This window comes from Chiloscyllium punctatum, chromosome 16 (assembly GCF_047496795.1).
Source record: "Chiloscyllium punctatum isolate Juve2018m chromosome 16, sChiPun1.3, whole genome shotgun sequence".
Lineage (NCBI taxonomy): Eukaryota > Metazoa > Chordata > Chondrichthyes > Orectolobiformes > Hemiscylliidae > Chiloscyllium > Chiloscyllium punctatum.
This window is the reverse complement of record NC_092754.1, coordinates 40,087,408-40,113,278: the sequence shown is the minus strand read 5'-3', so window position 1 is coordinate 40,113,278 and position 25,871 is coordinate 40,087,408. Positions and strand designations below refer to the sequence as shown.

At 41.3% G+C, this 25,871-nt stretch overlaps 1 protein-coding gene across 23 annotated transcripts in view; it reads left to right on the top strand.

Moving 5' to 3' along the window:
• The first annotated feature begins 230 nt into the window (after positions 1 to 230).
• Positions 231 to 25,871, top strand: part of LOC140487166 (eukaryotic translation initiation factor 4 gamma 3-like) — a 354,817-nt gene continuing 329,176 nt past the window's right edge. For 14 of the 23 annotated variants that reach the window (XM_072586763.1, XM_072586777.1, XM_072586771.1 and 11 more), the window contains exon 1: positions 231 to 587. In XM_072586763.1, coding sequence (XP_072442864.1) covers positions 526 to 587 — 62 coding nt within the window. In that variant the 5' untranslated portion in view covers positions 231 to 525. The remainder of the gene's footprint in view (positions 588 to 25,871) is intronic. The other 9 variants (XM_072586783.1, XM_072586784.1, XM_072586781.1 and 6 more) reach the window with 6 other exon arrangements.

Here is a 25,871-nt window from a genome sequence, read left to right as displayed (position 1 = left end):
TTCAAATAAACCTGTTGGACTATAACCTGGTGTCGAGTAACCTTTCACCTTGTCCACCCCAGTCCAATACTGGCACCTCCACATCATTGCCACAAAGGCGTTGCTCCTGGTGATTCTGCTCTTGCAGTGGATTTTCCGGAAACAGCCGAAGAGTGGAGGGTGGAAGGCCGCCGAAGCCGTCCGGAAGTTGCCGAGCAGCCGGCGTCGAAGTTCTCCGGAAGTTACCGAGGGCCGCCGGGCGTCCGTCTTCTCGGACTGAGAGCGGCTTGGTTCGCCATGTTGGTTTGTGTGTAAAATAATCGTTTGCATCCGTCCTAAAGCTTGACTCTTTTACTCTAAGGACGAGCCCTGCTGCTAGTTCACACTCTGGGCCATCTACCAATGCTATTATTTTTGTGATTTGCAGGTAAACTCACGTGAGAAACGTCCTTCTGAGGGAGGACACCCTGAGGTACATCTCTCTATCTCTCTATACAACAAAAAATCCGCCTGGTTTTTCCTTTATTTTGTCTTCCTCAGCCTGAAATGAGCTTACCACAGAAAGCCAAACCACAGCCTGTAATAAGAGGACTACAACAGCCTGCTTCGTATCCTTCACTTTTTGGGAAACATTCAATTGATCGATATATAAAATCCAAAAAAAAAAGTAACAACTGAGGAGATTTTTTTAACCTTTTTTTGACTAGTGTTGGTTCATTTTTTTAGGGTCTGATTGAGTAACGTTGTCACTGTAGGTTACTCAGGGTTAGAAGTAAAATCTTTAAGATCTGTTTGGTTTATGGGCACTTGTTGCAAGTGTGGATGGGCTCAAGGTTTTTTTTTCAAGCTTTTTTTATGAAAAGAAATACGATTTATTGTTACATGTTTCTGAAAGAAATTGCTTTGTGTTTGGTCTGATTTGAAAAGGATGTTGGTTGAAGTGTGGGTAGAGAGAGAGAAAGTGTGGGGAGGAGGGGGGGGAATGAGCTTTTAACGACGATTAATAAATGCTCTTGTTTCGATTTTTCTTTTTGAAACCCCCTCCCCATTTAAAAAGAACCTAGCAACACATTTAGAAACACCGCTCTTTATTTCAGCATTTGAGACAAAAGTCACCAGCTCTTACTTTCTGTATTTGGAAAAAAAAAGACAAAACCCTGTAGGGGAGCCGGCGAAGGGAAGGGAATCTGGTGTGATTGAAGATTTGAAATTTTTGGGTGGGTTTGTGAGAATTTCTCTTTCGTTTGGTGTGCAGAACGTTTGTGTTTGACTCTTTGAAAAAATAAAGAAGCGATTTCCTGTGGAAATATTATTTTCTTTGGATTTTTAAAAAAAATACAAGCTTTGTGGGTAGTTGAGGGGACTGTGTGCATGTGTGTGTGACACGTCTTCAGAAAATGCCGGTTACAATCCGGCACCAACTCCACTGCAGTCAGTCTGCAGCTCTCTATTAACATCTGCAGGCCTGTGTTTCTTAGAGCTATTTTAAATTGTGTTTTATATAGATTGATTTTGATTTTTTTTAAAAGAAAAAGCTGACAAATGGAGAATTATGGACGCAATTACGTGTTTTTTGCAGCGACCCACAACGAGTTTACAGTATGGGGCATATTTCATATTCCAACTCAGAAATTGTACTCTGGCCTCTTCCTGAATTTGGGATAGGGTGTCTGATCATTTTCATCGTTTATTTTTATTTGGGATTTTTTTTCCCCCCGTGTAAACGTGCGCATTTCTTAAGACTTCCGGGCTTAAAACAAAAGCCCTGTTACAAAATGGAGAGATTATTAGACAACTGGGTGAATAATTGTGCACTGATCTTTTTGAGTTCATGTTTAATTTGTAATATGGTGCAATTTGTTTTCATGGTTTTTATTGTCACGATATGTTTGTAAAACAAAGTACTTGTTTTATTGACAATGAATTGCCTTGGAATGCTGGGGGGTGGGGACGTGTGATGTTGCTTTGTAAATTGCAATGTGTCTTGAAATAAAATGGTGTGTATTAGTCCAGTTGCATTTTAAATTGTAAGATTTGGTTTGTGAAGGGCATGATATTCAGCCAAGTACAAGGCTATTAGGAAATGATTCAATGATTTGCTGTGATATTGAATAGATCATTGTGCTAATGGGGATAATGAATGAAGATCTTCTTGTGGTTTGGATTTAAATGCCTGATTTTTGTCAGGATACACAGGAATACAGTATGCTTCTGCTATTATCTTGGTTTGTATTAACTTCAGTGTGAAGTTGCTGTTAACCATATTATAAATAATGGTGTACATTTTAAAATGCTGAATAAGATTACTAACGGCCCATTTTAAATAAGATTACTAAAGCAGAACAATCCTTGTTTCATTTCAAATGAATAAGATTTGTGCAGTTGTTAGATGTTTTCACAACTTTCACATCTTAACTGAGAACAAGTTTCAAAGTTCACAAGGACAAGTAAATTTTATTAAGTTGGTAATTTATGAGAAGCTTAGATTTTGCACCAAGTTCAGAGCTGTGTTTATAGGCCTTGGTTTGGGATGTGGGTCTCTGCCGGATAACTGCTCTCCCAATCCCACAGCTGATGCTGGGCATGCTCAGATACCCAGTGCTAGTTTCCTGCTAAATAATGACTCTATGGAAACTTGAGGCACTGTAACATTGCTAGATAGTGTGCTACGTTTTAACAGTCATAAGGCATGCAGGTGCATATCTGATGCGGACTTCCTGGTAAATAATGTACTTGGTGCTGACTGATGTGCCACACAGGTACCATTTTTATCTGGTTTATTAAAATCTGAGGAGCATAAAATGCTTGGCAAAGTATTTAGCTTTATTTGGTACATCTGATTGCGCTTGCACATGTTGAGGCTGTTGCGTGATTCTGCATCAATGTAATCGTGATTATTTTAAATATATGAACAATTTTGTAGTAACATTTGGTTAGTAATCAGTGTTACAAAATTTTCTTGATTGTTTGAAACTGTGAACGCACTTAGATCACAATGTGTATGCACACATGTAATGTTTTTTAGATAGGCTGTTCTATTTGCTTTGTCCACACCCTCATGTGAATGCAGCCTGCAGTCACTGGCTTGAGTTTTCTGCTGCATGTTTCGAAGTAAAGTATCAATGCCAAATGTTTTTAAATGTTAGACTTTAAAAAAAAATCTGTGCAAAATCCCAAGCCATTTTTACCAGAACTGAGGTTAAATCCATTTTTTTTTAATGTGGGGGTTGGTTGGGAACACGGTGCAGTGGGATGTTGCACTTTTCATTCTTGAAGGTTAAGACCTGTGTTGCAGCAAAGAAACCAAAGCTGTAATGGAAATGTTCCATAATAATGTGTTTTTTCATCGTAAAGTCACAAAACACAGCTGTTAAAGTAAAATTTGGTGAAAATGTTGCAATAATGTGGAGTGGGACAGTCAGCAAATTGCAGAGGAGGGTAGTTACAAATATTGAACTTTATTGTTAGATTCAATTTGAGTTACTGGAGGGTCTTCATTTGTGAGTTCTTTGTCTTTGTAATAAAACCCATAAAACACGCACTTGTGGTTTTTGGCTTATATCAACGATAATGATATGTTCACTGCAGCTTTCAGTTGCATTGAAGTGCTTGTGGAGACTGATCTCGGGCATTAACATTTATACTTGTAAATGTGTATGAATTCATGTTTACATATTGAGGTCACCAAGTGAATTCATATACTTTTTTATATCCGTTTCAACCCAAGAATGCACCCTCTGTTTTGAGTTTGCTTCTCTCAGATCTCCATAATCTTTTCTTCCATAAACTCTCAATCCGTGATCCTAACCTCCAACCGTACTATTCTTCATGTCGCTACCTCGTGGTCAGTCACAACAAAGGTCACCTGAGTTGCGTAATTGTTTTGCTTTTTACCTTTCTATTCCCACTGTGAACCCTGCTTCCTTCTGTGTTACTCTGGATAGAAAGTATTACAATGACACTTGAAAGAATCTCAGTGGTAGTCTTTGGTCTACGTTCAGTACGATACTTTTGCAGTTGCTGATCTGCTGAACCTCATAACATCATTACTTTCTCAACCTGGCTATTCCCCTAGCAGCGAGATTGACTAGCTCGGTTAGCTCGATGGCTGGTTTGTGATGCAGAGTAGTCAACAGAATGGGCTCAATTCCTGCGCCGGTTGAGGTTACCATGAAAGCTTCTCCATTTCTCCCTGCGCCTGAGGTGTGGTGATCATCAGGTTAAAGCACCACCAGTTGTGTCACTTTTTCTAATGAGAGAGTAGCCCTCTTGTACAGTAGGACTATGGCAGCTTAACTTTACGTCCACCAGTATGGCCCATCACTTTGTTTGTTAGAGGGATTCAAATTTGAACAGGTGTAACAGAAACCTGGTTGAACTTGTTCATCAGATCTCCCTGGACCCCATAAACCACGTCTGCCACTTCCCTCCTTTCTCTTGATCCATTGGACCAATGTTCCCTTGCCCTGAACTTGTATCTTTCTATTGTTTCTCCTATTTCACACATGTTTCTCTCAACTCATCTTGTCCATGAGGCAGCTCTTATCAAAGTTATACGTGAAATCCTACATGACTGAAATGGTCCCTCTTCATCCTTAATTTGATTTATAATTATCACATGTGTTGAGATGTAGTGAAAAGTATTGTTTTGCACGCTAACTAGACAAAATTATAGCTTACATAAGTACATCAGGGTAGTAGAGTAGAATGTAGAATTTAGTGTTACTGCTATAGAGAAGGTGCAACGAAAGATAACGAATATGAGAGTTCCATTCATGAGTCTGAGAACAACAGGCAAGGAGCTGTTCTTAAATCTGTTGGTATATGTTTTCAAGCTTTTGAATCTCCTGCCCAATGGAAGAGGGTAGAAAAGAGTATAACCGGGTCGGAGAGGTATTTGACTATCTTAAGGCAGCGGGAAGTGTAGATGGAGTCAATGGAAGGAAGACTGGTTTTTGTGACGGATTGGGCTGCGTACATAACTCGACTTTCTTGCAGTCTTGGGAAGAGCAGGTCCCATATTAAGTTGTGATGCATCTGGATAGGATGCTTTCTATGGTGCATGCATAGAAATTAGTAAGAGTCATGGTTGACATACCAAATTTCCTTAGCCTTCTGAGGAAATAAAGGTGTTGCTATGCTTTCTTGACTGTAGTGACAACAAGGATGGACTAGGATGTATTGTTGGTGATAGTTACTCTTACGAACTTGAAGCTCTTGACCATCTCCTCCATTGATACAGGCAGGCGCATGTCCTCCACTGTTTCCTGATGTCAGTGACTAGTTTCTTCATTTTTCTGATTTTGATGGAGAGGTTGTCTTCTCTACACCGTGCTACTAAGCTGTCTCTTTCCTGTACTGTCTCATCATTGTCTCAAATCCAACCCATGAAGGTGGTGTCATCGGCAAAGTTATAAATAGAATTAGAGCTGCATTTGACGTCACAGTTGTGAGGGTATAAGGAGCATAGTAACGGACTAAGTTTGTAGCTTGGCAGGGCACTGGCATTGAGGATTTTTGGGGAGGAAGAGTTTTCAGCTATCCTTACTAATTACAGTCTAAGGTTTAGGAATTGAGGATCCAGAGTTAGAGTGTGGAGCAGAGTCTGAGGTCTATGAGCTTTGTTGGAATTATGTTGTTGAAGGGGGAGCTAAAGTCAATAAATAGGAACCTGATGTTGGTATCCTTTTTATCCAGATGTTCCAGGGATGAGGCCAGAGAGATGGCGTCTGCCATTGACCTATTTTGAAGTAGATGAATTGTAGTGGATCAAGGCAATCTGGGAGGCTGGAGTTAATATGTGCCATTACGAAGTTCTGGAAGCACGTCTTACTGATGGATGTCAGAGCCATAGGGTGGTAGTCATTAAGGCACGTTGCCTGAATTTCCTTCGACACCGGAATAATAGTGGTCTTTTTGAAGCAGGTGAGGTAAGGAGAGGTTAAGATGTCTGCAAATATGCCTGTCAATTGGTCCGTGCAGGATTTGAGTGCATTGTTGGGGATTCCATCCGGGCCAGTTGCTTTCTATGGGTTCACTCTCAAGAAGGCCGATCTGACATCTGCAGTGGTATCTGTGGGTACAAGTGCACCCAAGGCTGTCAGGTCATTTCACTGAACACCTTTCCCTGTATGATTACACAGTTGTTCTCCAATGTTATCCAGCAAGATGGGACTGCACATGTTGATGTCTTTTCTCTTCAGTATGGTGTCATAGAGGTCAACAGCACAGAAAATGTTTTTCAGCCTACTGAGCCTGCGCCAGTCAAAAACAGCCACCGTCTGTTCTAATTCCATTTTCCTGAATTGGCCCATAGCTGTATATGGGTTGGCATAGCACTTGCATGTCTAAATCCTATTAAAGGTTGAGGGTTTCTATCTTCACCACCCTTACAAGCAGTGAGTTCCAGATTTCTACCACTTGCTGCACAGAAGCGATTTACCAGAATATTGCCTGAGCTGGAGAGTTTTAATTGTGAAGAGTGATTGGGTAGACTGGAGTTGATTTTCTTTGAACGGAGAAATTTGAGACAGGGCGTAATTGAGATCTAAAAAATAATGAAGGGCATAGATAGAAACTTTCCCTTGATGAATGGGAATAGTGAGCAGGGGGCATAGATTTAAGGTAAAGGTAAAACTTTCCAGGAGATGTGAGGATACACTTTTTCAACCAGGAACGGTAAGAATCTGGAACTGTCTGCTTGTACATTGCATACCCTTCTCATGCTTTTGCTGTTGTGACTCCTTTGTATCAGCCACAAGACTCCTTTTTTTCTCTTTATCTGGTCATGTATATCTTTTGATATCCAGGATTCACACATTTGTTGATCCTACCCTTTGTCATTATTGGAGCATGTTGGCCTTGCAGTCTTCCTATTTCCCTATTACAATGGCTTTTCCTCTTGCTCCCCCTCTCAAACCTGGTGTCTCCTGAGAATCTGACGCCTGGAGGAAGGATGTCTCATCTCCTTCCTTGGGACCACCTCTTCTCCCCCCCCCCCCCCGCCCCCCCCCCCCCCCCCCCCCCCACCACCACCACCACCTCATGCCAGATCCAACCCTCCAACTTGGCACTGCCCTCTTGACTTGTCCTACCTGTCCATCTTCCTTTCTACCTATCCACTCCACCCTCTCCTCCGACCTATCACCATCACCCTTACATTCTCCATCTACCTATTGCCTTCCCAGCTATCTCCTCCTCCTCTCCCCCACCCCCCGCCACAACCCCTAGCCTCATCCCCACTCTCCTATTTATCTCTCAGCAGCCCCCCCACTCCCCCATCCCTGATGAAGGGTTTCAGCCCGAAACGTTAATTCTCCTGCTCCTCGGATGCTGCCTGACTTGCTGTGCTTTTCTAGCACCACACTTTTCAACTCCTACCCTTTTTCTGCTGTCTATTATCTAACTTTTTTGTCCATTAACTCAATTTTCGCTGGTTGCTATTGGCCCCTATTTACACATTGTCACAATTTTTAAAACACGGTTTTGTTTCAAATTTCTCCATTGACCGCAAGCCGCCTTATCTGTTATTTTCTCCAGGTCTTCAACCCACATTGTGTTCCAATTCTGACTTTATGCACCTCATCGATTTTGATTGCTCCACCATTGGTGTGACCTAGGCAACTGAACGTAAAGATAAGCTTTGGATTTCCCTTGTTAAACATTTTTGCCTCTCTAATTACAATGTACGATTTTGCAGGTTCAACTAGCATCTAGGAAGGCAAATGCAATGTTAGTATTCATTTCAGAAGGGCTAGCATACAAGAACAGGGGTGCACTGCTGAGTCTGCATAATGCTCTGGACAGGTTGCATTTGGAATATTGTGAGCAGTTTTGGGCCCTGTATTTAAGCAAAGGTGCACTGGTCTTAGAGGAGAATGATCTCAGAAACAAAGGGCTTGTCATTTTGATGAGCTGTTGAGGACTCTGGTTTTTACTCAATGAAGTTTTGAAGAATGAGGAGGGATCTCATTGAAACTTAGAGAATACTGAGAGGCCTTGGAGGGAATGGACTTAGAGAACATGATGCTGCTAGTAGGAGAGACTAGGACGTGACTGCATAACCTCAAAGTGAAGGGCTTGAGATGAGATGAGATGAGAACTTTCTTTAGTCAGAGGCTGGTGAATCTGTGGAACTGATTTTATCTCTACAGCCTCCTGCAGCAAAGACACTGTATTTAAGACAGAGATAGATAGGTTCTTAATAAGTGAGTGGATCAGAGGTTACAGGGAGAGGGCAGGAGATTGAGATTGAGAAACAGAGAGAGTCATAGAGGTGCACACCATGGAAACAGACCCTTCAGTCCAACTCATCCATGCCAACCTGATACCCTAAACAAATCCAGTCCCATTTGCCAGCATTTGGCCCATGTCCCTCTAAACCCTTCCTGTTTATATACTCATCCAGATGCCTTTTAAGTGTTGTAATTGTACCAGCTTTCACTAGGTGCTCTGGCAACTCATTCCATATATGCACCACCCTTTGTGTGAAAAAGTTGCCTCATAGGTCCCTTTTTAAATCTTTTGCCTCTCCCCTAAACTGTTACCCTCGAGAGATAACCTTCTTTGCTGTCCACTACACCTCCAATCTTGGTGTGATCTCCAAACTTACTAACCATACCTCCTGTGTTTATATCCAAATCATTTATGTTAATAATGAGAAACAGTGGACCCAGCACCAATCCTTGTGGCACACTGCTGGTCAGAGATTTCCAGTCTGAACAGCTGCTCTCCACCACCGTTCTGTCTTCTACCTTTTGAGCCAATTCTGTATCCAAATGGCTAGTTCTCCTCGTATTCTATGTGATCTAACCTTCCTAACCAGTCATCCTGAGGAATTGTCGAATTCCTTGAAGTTCATCTGGATTACGTCCACCGTTCTGCCCTCATCAATCCTCTTCATAATTTCCTCAAAAAAAACAGTCAAGTTAGTGAGACATGGTTTTTCACACACAAAGCTATGTTGACTATCCCTAATCAGTCTTTGCCTTTCCAAATACATGCAAATTCTGGCCCTCAGTATTCCCCTCAACAATTTGCCCAAGTGCAGATTTCAGGCTCATCTCTCTAGAGTTCCCTAGCTTTTCCTTAAGTACCACTTTCCCACCTTTCTTAAATAGTGGCACCACGTTAGCCAATCTCCTGTCTTCCAGCACCTCACCTGTGGCTATCAGTGATACAGATATCTTGGCAAGGAGCCCAACATTCTCTTCCCCACCTTCCCACAGAGTTCGAGGGTACACCTGATCAGGTCCAGGAATTTATTCACATTTATACATTTTAAATCGTCCAGCACCACCACTTCTCTAATATGAACGCGTTTCAAGATGTCACTATTTATTTCCCCACATTTTCTTTCTTCCATATTCTTCTTCACAGTAAACACTTGCAAAATATGATAATCGAATGGCAGTGCAGACTCAATGGGCCGAGTAGCTTAATTCTGCACCTATATCTTATGTTTTATAGTCATTAGCAGTTTTTGCAGCAGGTCATGCTTTTTTTTAGTGGGCAAAGAATTCAGAAATAGAAATGTTTAAAAAAAAAAGTTGGCATATATTTCAATGTGAATGAAGGCCAAATTTATTGAGTGTTTGCCTACTACCTTTCTGGAAAAAATTGGTTGCCAAGAAAGTGCCGAAGTTTCTTTGACCTAATTCAGTATTGTACCGATTGTGACATTTTGAGTAAGGAGAACATTTTAAAAACTTAAGGGCTAGGATTGAAATTAAGAATTTACTTTTCTTAATCTGTTAAAATCTTGATGTAAATTTGAATGCAAGTTCAACTTAAAAACAACAGCTGCCTTGTTATTAACGATTAATGTGTGAATAGACTAATAATTTATACCATGCTTTCTGGTGGGAAGACAGTGTATCAAAGTGACCATCTCAGACTTGTAATAAACAATGCATTTTTCAACCCCATTCCCAATTCGCTGTATACTTAACAGTGCTTTGTAGAGCATTTGCAACAAAATCCTTTACTGCTGTTCTCAAAACCATTATAGCAAAGAAGAGGACAGTATACCATCTCTGTGCTTGCTATCTGAAGGAGCAGTTTGCCTAGTGCCACAAGCCTGGTTAGCTATGCTTTGCCCTGTACAGTATTCCTTTTCAGTGATCTAGTTTCCAGGAAGAGGAACTTGCAGGTTATGGTGTTTCCATTCACCACCTGCCCTTTGGTTCTCATGAAATAACCTAGATGAATTGCTGTGCAGAATTTTGATTGTGAATAATTTCACATGAAGTTTTTATTTTTGTTTGTGGAAAATTTCCCGAGTTCACTACCATCTGTGAAACACCACTGCCACCACCAGCACAATTTATACTCTGGAGACTGGTGTGCAGGGCTAGTCACAAGCAGTTCAACAGTGAATAATACCCATGCCTGTTTCATGACTTGCCTTGCTTATGAGTGCATTGGAGCAGTTTGAAAGATACTTCATTACACTTGACTTTTTTGGAACTGATTACCCTTCAAAGTTATTCAGTGGTGAGGTATGCTATTTGTCAGAACACATCTCAATGGTTGCTCTTGGTTCAGTGAGATGATCTTACCTCAAGGTTGAAGCTCCATCCTGGAGATTTGTGTGCACAATCTAGACTTTCAGTTTAGTGCAGTATACTTGGATTATTGCCAGAGATGTTGCCTTTTGAATCAGAAATAGTCTTAATACAGGTATAAGAAATCTTTATACACTGTTCAAAGAGTAGCAGATGAGTTTGCCTTGTGTTGTGACCTCAAAACAGATTAATTGATGTCTGTGTGACCTTGCTATGTGCAAACTAGCTACTTAATTTGCCTACATTAAATCAGTGGCAGCACATCAGAAGTTATTTATTAATGGTTAGGACATCCTGAGAATGTGCTGTATAAATTAGTGCAAACCTTTTTTCTTCCTTGCATTCCATGATGAGCACAAAGTGGAATGTCATTTTAAAAATTGGAGAGGAAGGCCATCATCACTGACCATATTGACCAGTCAATATATTTGTTAGACATTTGTAAACTTAAAGAGAAAACTTTATAATCTCTAACAATAACCATAGGCTCAAATACATTAATATTTTTATGCCAGCCAAAACTAGAGGATCAGAACAGTGGATCTTAAGTTTTAAGTTTACACTTTTTTGGTATCCCTTTGGTAAATTGGTACTTTATCCCACTCTGAGCTAAATAATTGGCTAATCATTGGTGAATAATTTTGAGAGATTATTTAATGCTACAAAGATAAATTCTTATGTTAGAATATCCATTTTCTTTAAAAGCCAGAATACAAGATACAACATACAAAATATGTATTTATCACAAAGGTGTCTGAAAGCTGCCTTCCAGTAAAACTTGGCAGGATCTGCTTTAATTGGGTATTACCAGTTTTAATACTGAAGATGCTGAAATGTAGAGGCATTGCTTAGATCACGTATGTATCTAGTTACCTTTCAGTATCCTCTTTGTGTTTGGCAACTTGGTGCTGTGGTTTGGATGGAGAAGGGATGGAAAGAATGCTATCTTTGAGCTGATTTGCCTGCAGAATTGCAGTTTTAATAACAGATGAATTACTGTTGCTAATAATGCTAAGAAAATGTTCAAAATAGCACTCTATAACCATTCCTCAAATTGCTCATCTTGGTCTCCAGATTTTGTTCAAAATCTTGTTCCACTAGCCTTTTAAGTCCCATCAGGAGACAGTTCATTGTTCAGCAATTTTTGTTAGCTTGTCTTTTAATTTGTTCATCACCACTAAGACTTCCTGATCTCAAAGGCCTTTGCACTTGCTGACATACCTGGTCAGTATTATATTCCTTAACTTTGCTGAGCAATACCTTCTATCTAGTCTTGTATCTCTTTCTGGATTAATACTGTCTGATCTCCCCCTCCTATAATAGGATTCCTTTCAACAGTTTGTGATCTGCTTCTAGGAACATGTTCACTCCAGAGCTACTGTTCAAGCTTACACTTCATTTTTTATCTTTCATAGTTGCATTTAATCTTCCCAATCAACAGGTCCTCTTGCCTGTCACCCTAAACATTCACTAAGTTATTCTGTTTTACAGTGGCTTTCTCACCCTATTAATAGTAGTCACATTTCTCCATTGATTAACCCCTTCTGGGAAATATTTGACTTTAGTGCCTACTTTTGCTAGTTGTCTTTGGGGTTGATAACTTCATTTTGATCATCAGAACGGGTCTATCCATCTTTTGGCAAATTGTCAGTTAGAACAGTGTGATCATCATAGCTAGTTTCGAATAGCCTTTCATTATGTCTTAAGGTTCGCAGAATTCTGAGACTGTGGCTTACCTGAAAGCCTTTCTGTCTGTGTACAGTGGATTCAAAGTCTATTAAAAGTAAATGTTCCTTCCCAAATTGGGACTGATCACATTATTGATTCAACTTTTAAGATTTTAACTTCATTAGGTAGCTAGTAGGGTAGGATACATAGGGCACAGCATTTATAAGTAAAAGACCAATGTGTCACACAACTGATGCGATGTATTAGACAAATCTGGATGGCTAGTTTCTTGGCCACATGCATCTCCATCAAGAATGGAACCTCAGTATCTCATTCTACTGCAAGCCCATGATGCTGCACTTCTTGGGCTTCTACCCTAAACATATTAAAGCAGCCATCCCCTATGGGCAAGCCCTATGCATACACAGGATCTGATCAGATGAGGAGGAATGCGACAGACACCGAAAGAGCTAAAGGAAGCCCTCATAAGAACGGGATACGATGCTCAACTCATCGATCACCAGTTTCAGTGTGCCACAGTGAAAAACCGTAATGACCACTTCGGGAGTCAGACACAGGATATGACTGATAGGGTATCCTTTGTTGTCCAGTACTTCCCAGGAGTGCGGAAACTACGCCATGTTCTTCTGTTACACATTATCGATGAGGATGAGCACCTCCCCAAGATCTTCCCTATGCCTTCACTTCTCTCCTTTTTAAGCAACTGCCAAACCTTAAACAGATCGTTATTTCACAGCAAATTACCCAGCCTTCAGGACAAGATTGACCACAACTCCATACAACCCTGTCATGGCAACCATTACAAGACCTGTGAGTGTCGACATGGATATGACCATTACAGATGGGGACACCACCCACCACGCGTGTAGTGTGTACTCATGTGAGTCAGCCAATTTTGTCTATCTCATATGCTGCAGACAGGGATGGTCCAGGACATGGTATATTGGTGAAACCATGAGGATACTACGATAACAGATAAACGGAAAAAGTGCAGCAATTGCCAGACAGGCATGTCCTCTCTCGGTGGGGGAGCACTCCAGTGGTCAAGGACATTTGGTCTCTGATCTTCTGATGAATGTCCTGGGTATGTGGCTCACTACCTATCTGACTAAGGAGCAGCATGCCGAAAGGTGGCACTTTCTTTCTTTTACATAGGTATTTTTATTGAAAAAGAAAATTTTAAAGATTTTTTTTACAAAATTACAATAATAATACAAACTAGTGTATTCCACTTTGCAATATGATAACAACACCAATATAAAATTAAACAAATAAGATAAAAAGAAAAAAAACAACAAGAATGAGAGAAATATTTGCTTCTCTCAACGAAGGCGGTAGGCAGCCCTGACTTCGAGTAATTGTACGTATTTATGAGTGGCCCGGCCAGTTCCCCAATAAATTCCTTATAGAACTCAACCAGGAATTCGTCTGGCCTAGGTGCTTTGCCACTCTGAAGCTGTCTAACCACGTCCTGTACTTCCTGGGTTATCAAGGGGGCATTCAAGATCAACACCTGCTCTGAGGTTAGGCCCAGAAGGGCCAGATTTTTAAAGGAAGACTGTATCTTCCCAGTTCTATCCTCACAGTCCTGTGACATATATAATTCAAAATAGAACTTTCTAAAGGCTGTATTGATCTTTTTACGATCACAAGTTAGGGTACCAGCACTTTCTGTATAGGACGTAATGGCTTGGGGAGTTTTTTCTTTCTGGCAAAGTATGCTAGGTACCTGCCAGGCTTTTCACCATATTCAAATAATCTCTGCTTCGTGAATAATATTTCCCTCTTTGCTGTTTGAGTAAGTGTGGTATTCAAGGCTGCCCTAAGGGCTGTGATCCTCTGTAACTTAGTAGTGGAGGACCTATCAACGTACGCAATTTCAGCTGCCTTGAGGCGAGCCTTTTGTCTTTTCCAGATCGCAGAATATGCGATAATCAAGCCTTGCGCGTATGCCTTGGTGGTCTCCCACATCATCGAAGGGTTACTAGTCGTACCTGAGTTGATATCCCAGAAGGTTTTGAATTCCTGCGAAAAAATACTTCATAAATTTGCTATCCTTCAATAAGAAAGGATCCATACGCCAGTGTCGGGGGCCTATCCCATCATTCCTAGTCTTGACTTCCATATATATATATACTGCGGCATGATCAGAAATAGTTATATTATCTATTTTACAAGGCAGTATCGAATTCAAAAGGATCGAGGGGGCAAAAAACATACCAATTCTGGTGTGGCACTTGTGCGGGTTAGCATAGAAAGTAAAGTCTCTACCCTGGGGATGAAGACACCTCCATACATCTAGTCCTAGCTCCTTGTTCAGATCCACCAGCTGCGAGATCTCAGCTGTGCTCCGAGGTATCCTATCCATGTCTGGGTCAATAATACAATTAAAATCTCCCCCTATAATTGTATGGTGGAACCCGAAAGCCATTAACTTAGAGAGCGCTTCTGTTACAAATTTAAAACGGTGTGCTGTGGGACAATAAAGATTCAAAATCCCATATTCCTCTCTTTATATTAGGGCTTTGATCAATATGTACTGTCCAGACTCCTCTTTTATCTGGCTTAACATTTGGAAAGGAAGATTCTTTCGAAATAAGAATGGCTACTCCCCTACTTTTTGAGCTGAAAGACAAAAAGAACACCTGGCTAAACCCACCCTGTTGTAGCTTTGAGTGCTCCATATCCAGTAGATGTGTCTTCTGTAAAAGAGCTACATCAACCCTTTTTTAAGATTTGGTAATATCTTTTTCCTTTTGATTGGCGAATGGCTCCTCTTGACATTCCAGGTGCACCATGTAAGTGAATGGCTAGCCATGGTCGTGCAGGCAGTCCTTGAGACACTCCTCCCCAGGAGGAAGAGCCCCACCCAAAAGACATTGAAAAAAGACCATAGAAAATTCACATATAAAAAAACTCTTTAAAACAATTCAATCAACACAATTAAGAACTACTCGTAAGTTTTAAATAAAAGCACAAAATATATTTGAAAGGAGACTTTTCCCCCTTGCTCCCAGGGGGCACTTCTATCTACCAATAACCCCACTATAACCTCTTCCAGCTAAGGCCCAGGCATTACAAAATTGAGTAAATAAATTCAAGTGTTTTCTAAAACAGGAGTTAAAAGTGAGTGACCCACCCCTTCCCCCACACCATCACCTAGATACGTTTAATAAAACAATACAAAATAGAAATATATAAAGTTACAAAATTACAATCCCAGCAAGTATTAGGCAACTAAATAAGAAAAAAATAAAGAAAACCCCGCTCATAAAAACCCAAAAAAAACTTTCCCCACAAATCAGATAGGCAGCATGAGCTATAAAAAGGAGACCAAAGAAAGAATAAAGAACAAGCTCCCCCACCCCCAGGGAAAGATGGGTAAAGGAGAGATGGAGAAAGAAAGAAAGAAGGATAAACAAAGAGGGGGGGGGGGGAGCAAAATAAAGTTGTTATCCATACAGTTCAAGTCCCGCAGTCTATTTGACAGCATCTAGAAATTCCTTTACTTACTCCGGTGATACAAAGTTATATACGGATCGTCCACGGCTGAAAGTGCAGCGTTGCCGGATATTGCATAGAGTATTAAATATTTAAGTCTCTCAAACGCTGCTTCGCCTCGTCGAATGCCCTCCTCTTGCGGACAACGACTGGAGACAAGTCCTGAAATAGCATTATCTTGGAGCCCTTGTACATCATGGCATGGGGATCCTTCCCCAAGACTCTGGAGGCTTTTAGGAGCATTTGTTTTTCGTTAGAACATTGAAGTCGGACTCGAATTGGTGGGGGGTGGGGGGGGCTGGTCCGACCTGGGCCTACGTGCAGCAAACCCGGTGGGTCCGCTCCACCCACACCTGGCTCAGCTCCGACTCCATCTTCAATAATTGTCAGAGCCATTGCTCCAAAAAATTCACAAGCTGGCCTTCCTCCTCCCTTTTGGGAAGGCCCAGCAATCGAATATTTTTCCGATGACCTCGTTTTTCGAGGTTGTCGATGTGCTCCTCCAGGATCCGGACTCGGTGCTTCAGAGTCCAGACCTGACCCATGGATGACTCAGCAGCAATCTCTGAGGCCGCAGTCCTTTGCTCCACCCCTCCAACGCGCTGCCTGAGTTTTTCGATCTCTGCAGCATGACCAAGATCGACTCCCACCTGGACCAGGCTTCCTCAGTGGATGTATCGATCTTTTCCTAGAGTTTGATGATCTCAGAAATCAGGCTCACCTCCACAGGGAAGCCCCCTGAGGCGGTCGCGGATGTCCCTGCTGCTGTGAGAGGGTTGAGGCAGGGCTCCCTGTTGCAAGCTGTGGGAGTATTTACCCTTCGTCATTTTTTAAAAAAGCGCCAAACTGTTAAAGTTTGATGCAAAATGACTGAGTGCTGGGCAAAAGCTATCTTGAATGGTTTAAAAGGTGAGGTGAAGGTGGGTGCCCCACTTTGCCCGAGCACTGCAGACTCGGACCTATTGGGTTGCCGCCATCTTGGATCTCCGCCGAAAGGTGGTACTTCCAAATAAACCTATTGAACTATAACCTGGTGTTGTTATTTTTTTTACCTTTTCTCAACCCAGTGCCACACATCATGGAGTTTAGAAGAATAAAAGGGTATCTAATTGAGGTATATCAGATGCTGAAAGGGATTGACAAAGGAGACATAAGATTTTTATTTTCACGTGAGGCAACTTAGAACTAGAGGTAATGGTTTTAGGATAAAGAGTTCGCTACCTTCTCCCCAGCCGCCCACCTCCCCCACCCATTTATATCTCCACCCTGGAGACTTTCTGCCTCTATTCCTGATGAAGGGCTTTTGCCTGAAACGTCGATTTTCCTGCTCCTCAGATGCTGCCTAACCTGCTGTGCTTTTCCAGCAACCACTCTGATCTAAACAATGATTTTGATTACACGTGCATTCAAAGTTTTGTTAAAGAGCTTTGCTTGGAGCCCAAAGCAGTTAATATGTAGATTGATCAATTCAGCTTTTAAAAAGGTTGTGGAATTGGAGAATCTACGGCAGTGATGCTGAAAAAGGACTCCTTTTGTTCTTCTTGTCTTGCATTCATCAGTTTATTTGCAAGAATATCAATGTAAAGAGGAATAACATTTTCTCTGATATGAGAAAGTGTGTTGTTTGGTTGACAAAACAGCTTTGATAGAATGTAGTTTTTCAGCAGGATTGAAGTTCTGTCTGACCAAGTGACTAATGCTGAGTGTTAATTGAAAGAAATATAGCAGCAGTTGCAAATGTACGCCTCCTTTGTGAATTATGAGAGAGCTTCTGACTTTTTAAGAAAAACAGTTTGAGTTATTAATATCCTTGACTAGGGCAGCATTATTGCCTATTCCTAATTGCCCTGGAGGATGGGCTAGTGGTCTGCCTTCTTAAAGTGCTCCAGATCTTGGGGTGCAGGGGCATCCATAATGCTAAATAGAAGGGATTTCCAGGAGTTTGACCCAATGACCGTGAAGGAACAGTGGTACAGTTCCAAGTCAGGATGGTGTGTGTTTTAGAGGGGAACTTGCAGATGATGATGTTCCCATGCCTGTGCTGTCCTTGTTCTTCAAGGTAATAGAGTTTGTGGATTTGAAAGATGTTGCAGCGGAAGCTTGCTGAATTGCTCCAGTACAACTTGTAGATGGTACATGCTGCTATTGCTGTGTTAGTTGTGAAGGGAGTGAAGTAGAAGGTAGTGTTTGGGGTCTCAATTAAGCAGCTACTATGTCATGAATGGTATCAAGCTCATTGAGTGTTGTTGGTGCTGTGCTCATCCAGGCAAGAGCAGAGTATTCTGCCACATTCCTGACATGCCACATAGACATTTGGGGAGGCAGTTTGTTCCACATAGAGTAATAGAGATGTACAACACGAAAACAGACCCTTCGGTCCAACTCGTCCATGCTGATCAGATATCCTAATCTAATCTAGTCCCATTTGCCAGCACTTGGTCCATCACCCTCTAAACACTTCCTATTCATATACCCATCCAGATGGCTTTTAAATGCTACAATTATGCCAGCCTCTACCATTTCCCTCTGGCAGCTCATTCAGTACACGCACCACCTCTGCGTGAAAAAGTTGCCCCTTAGGTCCCTTTTATATCTTTCCCCTCACACCGTAAACCTATGCCGCCTTATTCTGGACTGCCCCACCCCAGGGAAAATACCTTTTTTAGTTATCCTATCCATACCCCTCATGATTTCATAAGCCTCTATAACTTCACCCCTCAACCTCTGTCGATCCAGGGAAAACAGCCCCAGCCTATTCAATTCTCTTTATAGCTCAAATCCTCATGTTCCACCACATTTTTTAATGTTGATTTTTCAGACAAAAATTGCCCACAGGGGCTGAGTGAAGCTCCAGTATTTTTCAGGCGCTCTATCCACAACCACACAAATCATTCCATATATGTTTTATTCTTAAACTATTCAAAATGGTACTGGATTGTGCTGACTGTTCAAACTGTTTCACTGCATTTTGCTTTATTATCCACTGTAAAATGCAAGTGACAGTAAAAAAAAAATCATCGTGAATCTTGACCTTGAAACATTTTATATTGGTCTGTCACCAGGAACATATGCTGTCAAGACTAAAGATTAGATTTGGGGCCTAGATTTCTCCTCCTCTTCCAGACAGGGCATGCAAGTGGTTAAATGAAGTAATTCAAGATGTAGTGTGATATATGCTTGTGTTTCTCAAACCTTTTTCTAGTGTGAATCCATTTTAATACCTCCGGCTTTGTGATCTGACTACAAATTTGAGGTATGAGCAATGGATAGGAGGCTCAGATGTTGAGTGGGGAAGAGAGTGGAACAAAGTTCAGCATGCATCATCCTTACCCTCTGATCTTTTTTTTGTGTATTCACGGAATGTGGCCATCACTGGCTAGACCAGCATGTAGTGCCCATCCCGAAATGTCCATGGGCATTTGAGAGTCAACCATATGGCTGTTAGTCTGGAGTCACATGTAGGCCAGACCAGGTAAGGACAGTAGTTTCCTTCCTAAAATGATATTAGTGAACCAGTTGGATTTCCTGATGGTCCACAATGGTTTCATGGTCATCATTAGACTCTTAATTTCAGATTTTGATTGAATTCACATTCCACCATCTGATATTGCAGATCCAAACCCAGGTCACCAGAACATTACCTGGATCTCAAGATCAATAGGAGTAAGCGAGGACAGGAGATGCTGGAGATCAGGGTTGAAAAGTGTGGCACTGGGAAAACATAGCCGGCCAGGCAGCAACCGAGGAGCAGGAGAGTCGACACTTTGGGCATAAGCCTTTTCAGGAATTCCTGATGGAGAGTTTATGCCCGAAAGGTCAGTTCTTCTCTTTGAATGCTGCCTGACCTGTTGTGCTTTTGGAGGGGGTGGTGTGGAGGTGTGGTGTGAGGAGTATGACAGTACTAAGGATCTGCTGCAATCATGTTGAATGGCACAATGCGTTTCATGGGTCCAGTGGCCTAGTCCTAAATTTTTTGTTTTGTGTTTAGACAGAATAGATGGGGAGAAATGTCCCATTCATAAAATAATCAAGAACAAGATTATATAGATTTAATGTGATTTTCAAAGGAAGTTAAATGTGAGAAAAACCTTTTTCACAGAGCAAATGGATTGTGTCGAAGTGCTTTGAAGGCAAGTTCAATTGAGATCTCTAGGAGGACACCAGATCGTCTTTTTAAGTAAAAATAATGCAGAGGCAAGGGTGGGGGAAATGACATAAAGTCATGATCATTCAAAGAATGGTGCAAACATGATGGGCAGAATGGTTTCCTTCACCTTGCAACACCATTATAAGGTATCATTAAATAAAACCCCAATTTGTAGAGTGAAAAATTAAGGCTACTGTTTGTAGAACGTGAACTTTGCTTGCCTGTATTAGCTATAATGTGATTCCAGCCTCCATTTTAAATGGCGTGGCTGTTGCGTGATTTTCTTATAACTTGCGATAATATGAGAATGGAATTATTGTATAATATCAGAACTGACTGTGTAGCATGTTGTAACTGAGAAGGAGTATGCTGAATAAACGCAAAACATGATGTTTGGGGCTGAAAGGTTGAGATCGTCCGTGTTCAGTTTCATGTCATGTCTGTAATAACTCCTGGAAAAGGATCTGGGATTTCTTAAAAGTAACATTCAAATGAAAATCGTACTCATTTGAACTGAGTTGTGCATATTATCAGCTACATTGATTCTTTTGCAATTTTGTCACATCTGTCATGTTGGTCGTTCGGTTTGATTATGCTTGCAAGTGAATGTAGTGAGCTTAGAGCATGTACTTTTATAAAATTCTCATTTAGAGGATTCTGAAGGTTTAAACATTTGTTTTCATTTGGAAAATGGTTGAAATGTCCAATCAAAAATTGTGTAGCCTTTAGCTTGTTTTATGGATAATATATTTGATGTAGTGGTTGTAAGGATGATGCTGTGACTTTGAGGTGTGTTTTGTTCTGGGTTCTTTGAGATGTGGGGGACAGATGCCAAGCAGTCTGAGAAGATGAACAACTTGTGAAGCCTTGGGGTTTTTTTTGGAAGCAGTCTTGACTGGGTGTGGTCACGCTCAGATCCAGGATACTTAAAACTTTTGGCAATTTTTGCTTGGGTCTTAGCAGGGTTGGATGGCAGTGACTCTCTCCCGGCTTCTTTCCCTCTCCCTCTCCTGCATTTTCTCTCAGAATTGTCTTTTGCCATGGGTGTGTTTCTGGGATGTTACTATATTGGGACAGTTACTGTTGATTAATAAAATAATCTGTTACTCTAAGTTTTTCAACAGAGTTAAGTTATTCCACGTTCCTCTTTCTTTTGTTGTATTTTACCAATACTATTTGAATAAATTAGTGCTTTGCTCAATGCTGAGTAATTTGACCAATTGAATTACATCTGGAACACAACACCTACATTTACTTTTGAAAAAGGAAAAAGCTAGGGTCTAGGCAACCCTAATATATTTTGAGGGGGTCTGGTCTATAACATAGTTTTAGCCTGAATAATGTAGTAAAAGACTTTTTATTTCTGCTCATCATAAAGGGAGTGCATTATGGAAATTACACCATTTCCACTTTCTATTGCAGGGGCTCTGATGGATTGTTTACCCCAATATACATTACAATGTTTTATTTTATAGGCTTATTTTTGAAAAGGCTTTTGTGAATATCCAGAATTGTAATGGATGTGTAATTGTACCCCTTTTATATTCTTGACATCTTGTCAGTTGGAATAACATTGAAACAATCAATTTAGGTGAAACTTATTCAGAAGAACATGAGCTTGGATGCTTCAAGTTTGCAGTATTTAGTATGCTTCTTGTGTCTCGTGAGACTGTCCTCCTTACTGTGTGCTGGTCAAATTAAATGTCTCACATTTATATTACCAAAAGTTGCCACCTGTTTTCTCATAAGTTGCACCACTGCAGTTTATTACCACATCTGCGCTGTTCACATTTCTAGCAACAGAATGGCCTACTTGTGACTGTGAATTTAGTGCAGTATTCAGGTGGGCATGTGCCTGGCCTTTAGTTTGTGGTCGCAACTACTTTTAGAAATAGGTCTGTATTTTTATTTGTGAGAACTAGGAACTGGGTAAAATCATTTTTTTTCTTGGCGATAGTATGTAAACTATCAACTGTTATCCAAAGGGGGATCTCAGAACAAATTTTTCGCATTTTACGGCTGCAATTGGAGATGTAGCCAGAATTCTGTAAGTTATTTTGATGCTTTTTGAAAAGAATTATCAGGATTTAAAATAATAATTGTTATGGGGGCCCTCCTGTCAGGATGACAGACAGTAGATTCTGTGGCAGTAAGCATGAATTTAGGATAGTGTGTTGCTTCCTTGGATGTCTCAACATGTTTGTAGTATATTGACAAGGGGAACAGTGAGAAACTGGAAGTTGATATACACATTGGTAAGAACGACATAATTAAAGAAAGGGTTATGGCTTTGCGGAGTGAATGAGAGATTAAGTAGAAGGTTTTAAAAAAAAGACAAAAGTAATCTCTGGTTTACTTCCGCTGGCAAGTTCTAATGAGGGGAGATAAATCAAGGGCTGAAGAGATGGTGCAAAGATTTAGTTTCTTGGATCATTGGGATCTCTTCTGAGACAGAATATATCTGTACAGAAAGAATGGGTTTCACCTGAACTGGAAGAAGACAGATATCCTGGCAGGGATATTTGCTAGTTCTATTTTGGGAACCTGTAAACCTTTTCGAGTGGGGATGGTGGGGGTTTCCTAAGTAACAGTGAAAATAGAAAGAAAGATGAGAATGGTTCTGAATCACAAAAGAGCAAGTTGACTAGAAAAGAGAGACAAGAGCAAGTCAACGAGTGAAGTAACTCTGAAGTATTAAACTGCACTTTATTTCAGTGCAAGAGGCCTTGAAGAGTTGGACCTCCCTGGGGTGGGTGAGGAGGAGGTGGTGGTCTCTCTGTTCAGTGATTGGTCAGTAAGAACTCATAATCGGTCTGGTTCTTTAAGACTTCATTCTTTACTTTCTTCTTACGGTTGGGCACAGATCATCCAGTTTATACACTTCCGTGTTCCTCATACATGGCTTAAAGCAAAGACATTTTCATAGTTAAGGTACAGTACATTCAGACAATTGCCAATCAATTAACAAAATAGATTTATTAACAGCAACTCATCCCAATGATACTTCCTAGGAACCAACTTTTGTTTTCCAACGCTCAAGCCACCCTTATCTCACCAACCAAGTCTTTGCACCTACACTTGAAGGTCACTTGGGATGGCCAGTAATGTCTTACCCAGTCTAGCTATTTCTATGCTGTAAAGGAAGCATTGTCTGCTAATCTTTGTTGAGGCAGACTGTGGTTAGTCAGTTATGCAGCTATAGCAGGGTTAAAAGCCATTTTATATAGCTTTTAGCAGAATTGTCAATTTGCAGCCTAGAAAGCCATTTTGTCATATTATTTGCATTGAGAAGCCATTTTATTGCCACCTAAGTTAGTAAGAGCATGTGGTTGTTCCTGACAACAGTTGGTTACCTCAGCCTGTATTCCGGTTTCAAGTAAGGCTGATGAAATCAGGGCATGTATGGGAATATGGGACTGGGACATCTTGGCTATTACAGAAACTTGACTAAAGGAAGGTCAGGACTGCTAGCTTAATGTTCCAGGTTTTAGATTTTATAAGAAGGAAATAAAGACTATCAAGAGAGAAGGGGAATGGTACTTTTGATTAAGGAAAACTTTACTACTGTATCTGAGGGATTATTTAGAGAAAATATATATTGAAATTAGAAATAAGGATGGGATGATCGGGTTGATAGATTGTACTATAGGACCTCCCCCCCTCCTCCAAATAGTCAGGGAAATTGAGAAACAAATATGTAGTGAGATCTCAAATATATGTCAGAATAATGTCCCATTGTGAACGGCAGTGACCACATCTGCAGCAAGTGTTGGTTGCTGGAAGAACTCCGGATCAGAGTTGATGATCTGGAATCTGAGCTTCAAACACTGCGGCATATCCGGGAGGGGGAGAGTTACCTGGACGCTTTGTTTCAGGAGGCAGTCACACCTGGGAGATTAATTAATTCCCACTCAGCTAGTGATCAGGCACAAAAGAGTGTGACTGTAAGTGAGGCAGGTAGGGGGACCCAGAGTTCAGGAGTGGAGGAGCCTCAGCCCTTGACCTTGTCCAACAGGTACGAGATTCTTGCTCCCTGTTCGGATGAGGAAAAGGGCTCTGGACAGGATGAGCCAACTGACCAAGGCACCATGGTGCAGAAGGCCATTCAAGAGGGGGGAGCTAATAGACAGGTAGTGGTTATAGGGGATTCTATAATTAGGGGGACAGATAGTATCCTTTGCAAGCCGGATCGGGAGTCTCGCATGGTGTGTTGCCTGCCCGGTGCCAGGGTGCGAGACATCTCTGACCGGCTTGAAAGGATATTGGAGCGGGAGGGGGAGGATCCAGTTGTTATGGTCCACGTTGGTACCAACAACATAGGCAAGTCTAGGGTGGAGGACCTGTTTGGGCATTACGAAGCACTAGGCAGGAAATTGAAGCACAGGTCCTCAAGGGTCATAATCTCCGGATTACTGCCCGAGCCACGTGCCAATTGGCATAGGGACAAGAAAATTAGGCAAGTAAACACGTGGCTAAGGGATTGGTGTGGGAAAGAGGGATTCCACTTCATGGGGCACTGGCATCAGTTTTGGAACAGGGGGGATCTGTACCGTTGGGACGGTCTCCACCTGAACCGATCAGGTACCAATGTTCTGGCGAAGAGGATAAATAGGGTGGTCAGTAGGACTTTAAACTTCTGAGTTGGGGGGAAGGGAAAGTGAAAGCAACAGGGAGTATGGAGGTAAATGGAAAGATAAGCAGCAGGATAGCATGTTTCCAGGCGGATTTAAAATTGAGGCAGACTGAGAATGCAGAAAAAAGCAAGGATAACTTAGGACATATGACTTACAACATCTCTAATAAGGAAGTTAGCATTAAGGCACTTTACCTGAATGCTCGTAGCATTCATAACAAAGCCGATGAATTAATGGCACAGATAATAGTGAATGATTATGATGTAGTAGGCATCACAGAGACTTGGTTACAGGGGGGTCAGGACTGGCAGTTAAACCTCCATGGTTTTTCGACTTATCGAAAAGACAGAGAGGTGGGCAGAGGGGGTGGAGTTGCCTTGTTAGTTAAGAACAAAATTAAATCTATGGTATTGAATGACATAGCGTCGGATGATGTGGAGTCTGTGTGGGTGGAATTGAGGAACCACAAAGGCAAAAAAACCATAATTGGAGTTGTGTACAGACCTCCTAACAGTGGTCAGGACCAGGGACGCAACATGTACCGGGAAATAGAGAAGGCATGTCAGAAAGGCAAGGTTACATTGATCATGGGTGACTTCAATATGCAGGTGGACTGGGTAAATAATGTTGCTAGTGGATCTAAAGAAAGGGAATTCATGGAATGCTTACAGGATGGCTTTTTGGAACAGCTAGTCATGGAGCCCACAAGAGAGCAGGCTATTCTGGACCTAGTGCTTTGCAATGAACCAGACTCTATAAAAGATCTTAAAGTAAGGGAACCCTTAGGAAGTAGCGACCATAATATGGTAGAGTTCAGTCTGGAGTTTGAAAGGGAGAAGGCGAAATCTGATGTAATGGTGTTACAGTTGAATAAAGGTAATTATGAGGGCATGAGAGAGGAACTGACTAAAATAGACTGGAAGCAGAGGCTAACCGGGAAGACACTAGAGCAAAAATGGCAGGAGTTTGTAGGTATAATTGAGGACACTGTACAGAGGTTCATTCCCAAGAAAAGAAAGATTAACCGGGGAGGGATTAGACAACCTTGGCTGACAAAGGAAGTCAGGAAATGTATTAAAGAAAAAGAGAGATCCTATAAAGTGGCTAAGAACAGTGGGAAATCAGAAGATTGGGAAGGATACAAAAGCAAACAGAGGATAACAAAGAGTGTAATAAGAAATGAGAGGATCAAATATGAAGGTAGGCTAGCCAGTAATATTAGAAATAATAGTAAAAGTTTCTTTCAGTACATAAGAAACAAACGACAGGCAAAAGTAGACATTGGGCCACTTCAAACTGATGCAGGGAGCCTAGTGATGGGAGATAAGGAAATAGCAGGAGAACTTAACAAGTACT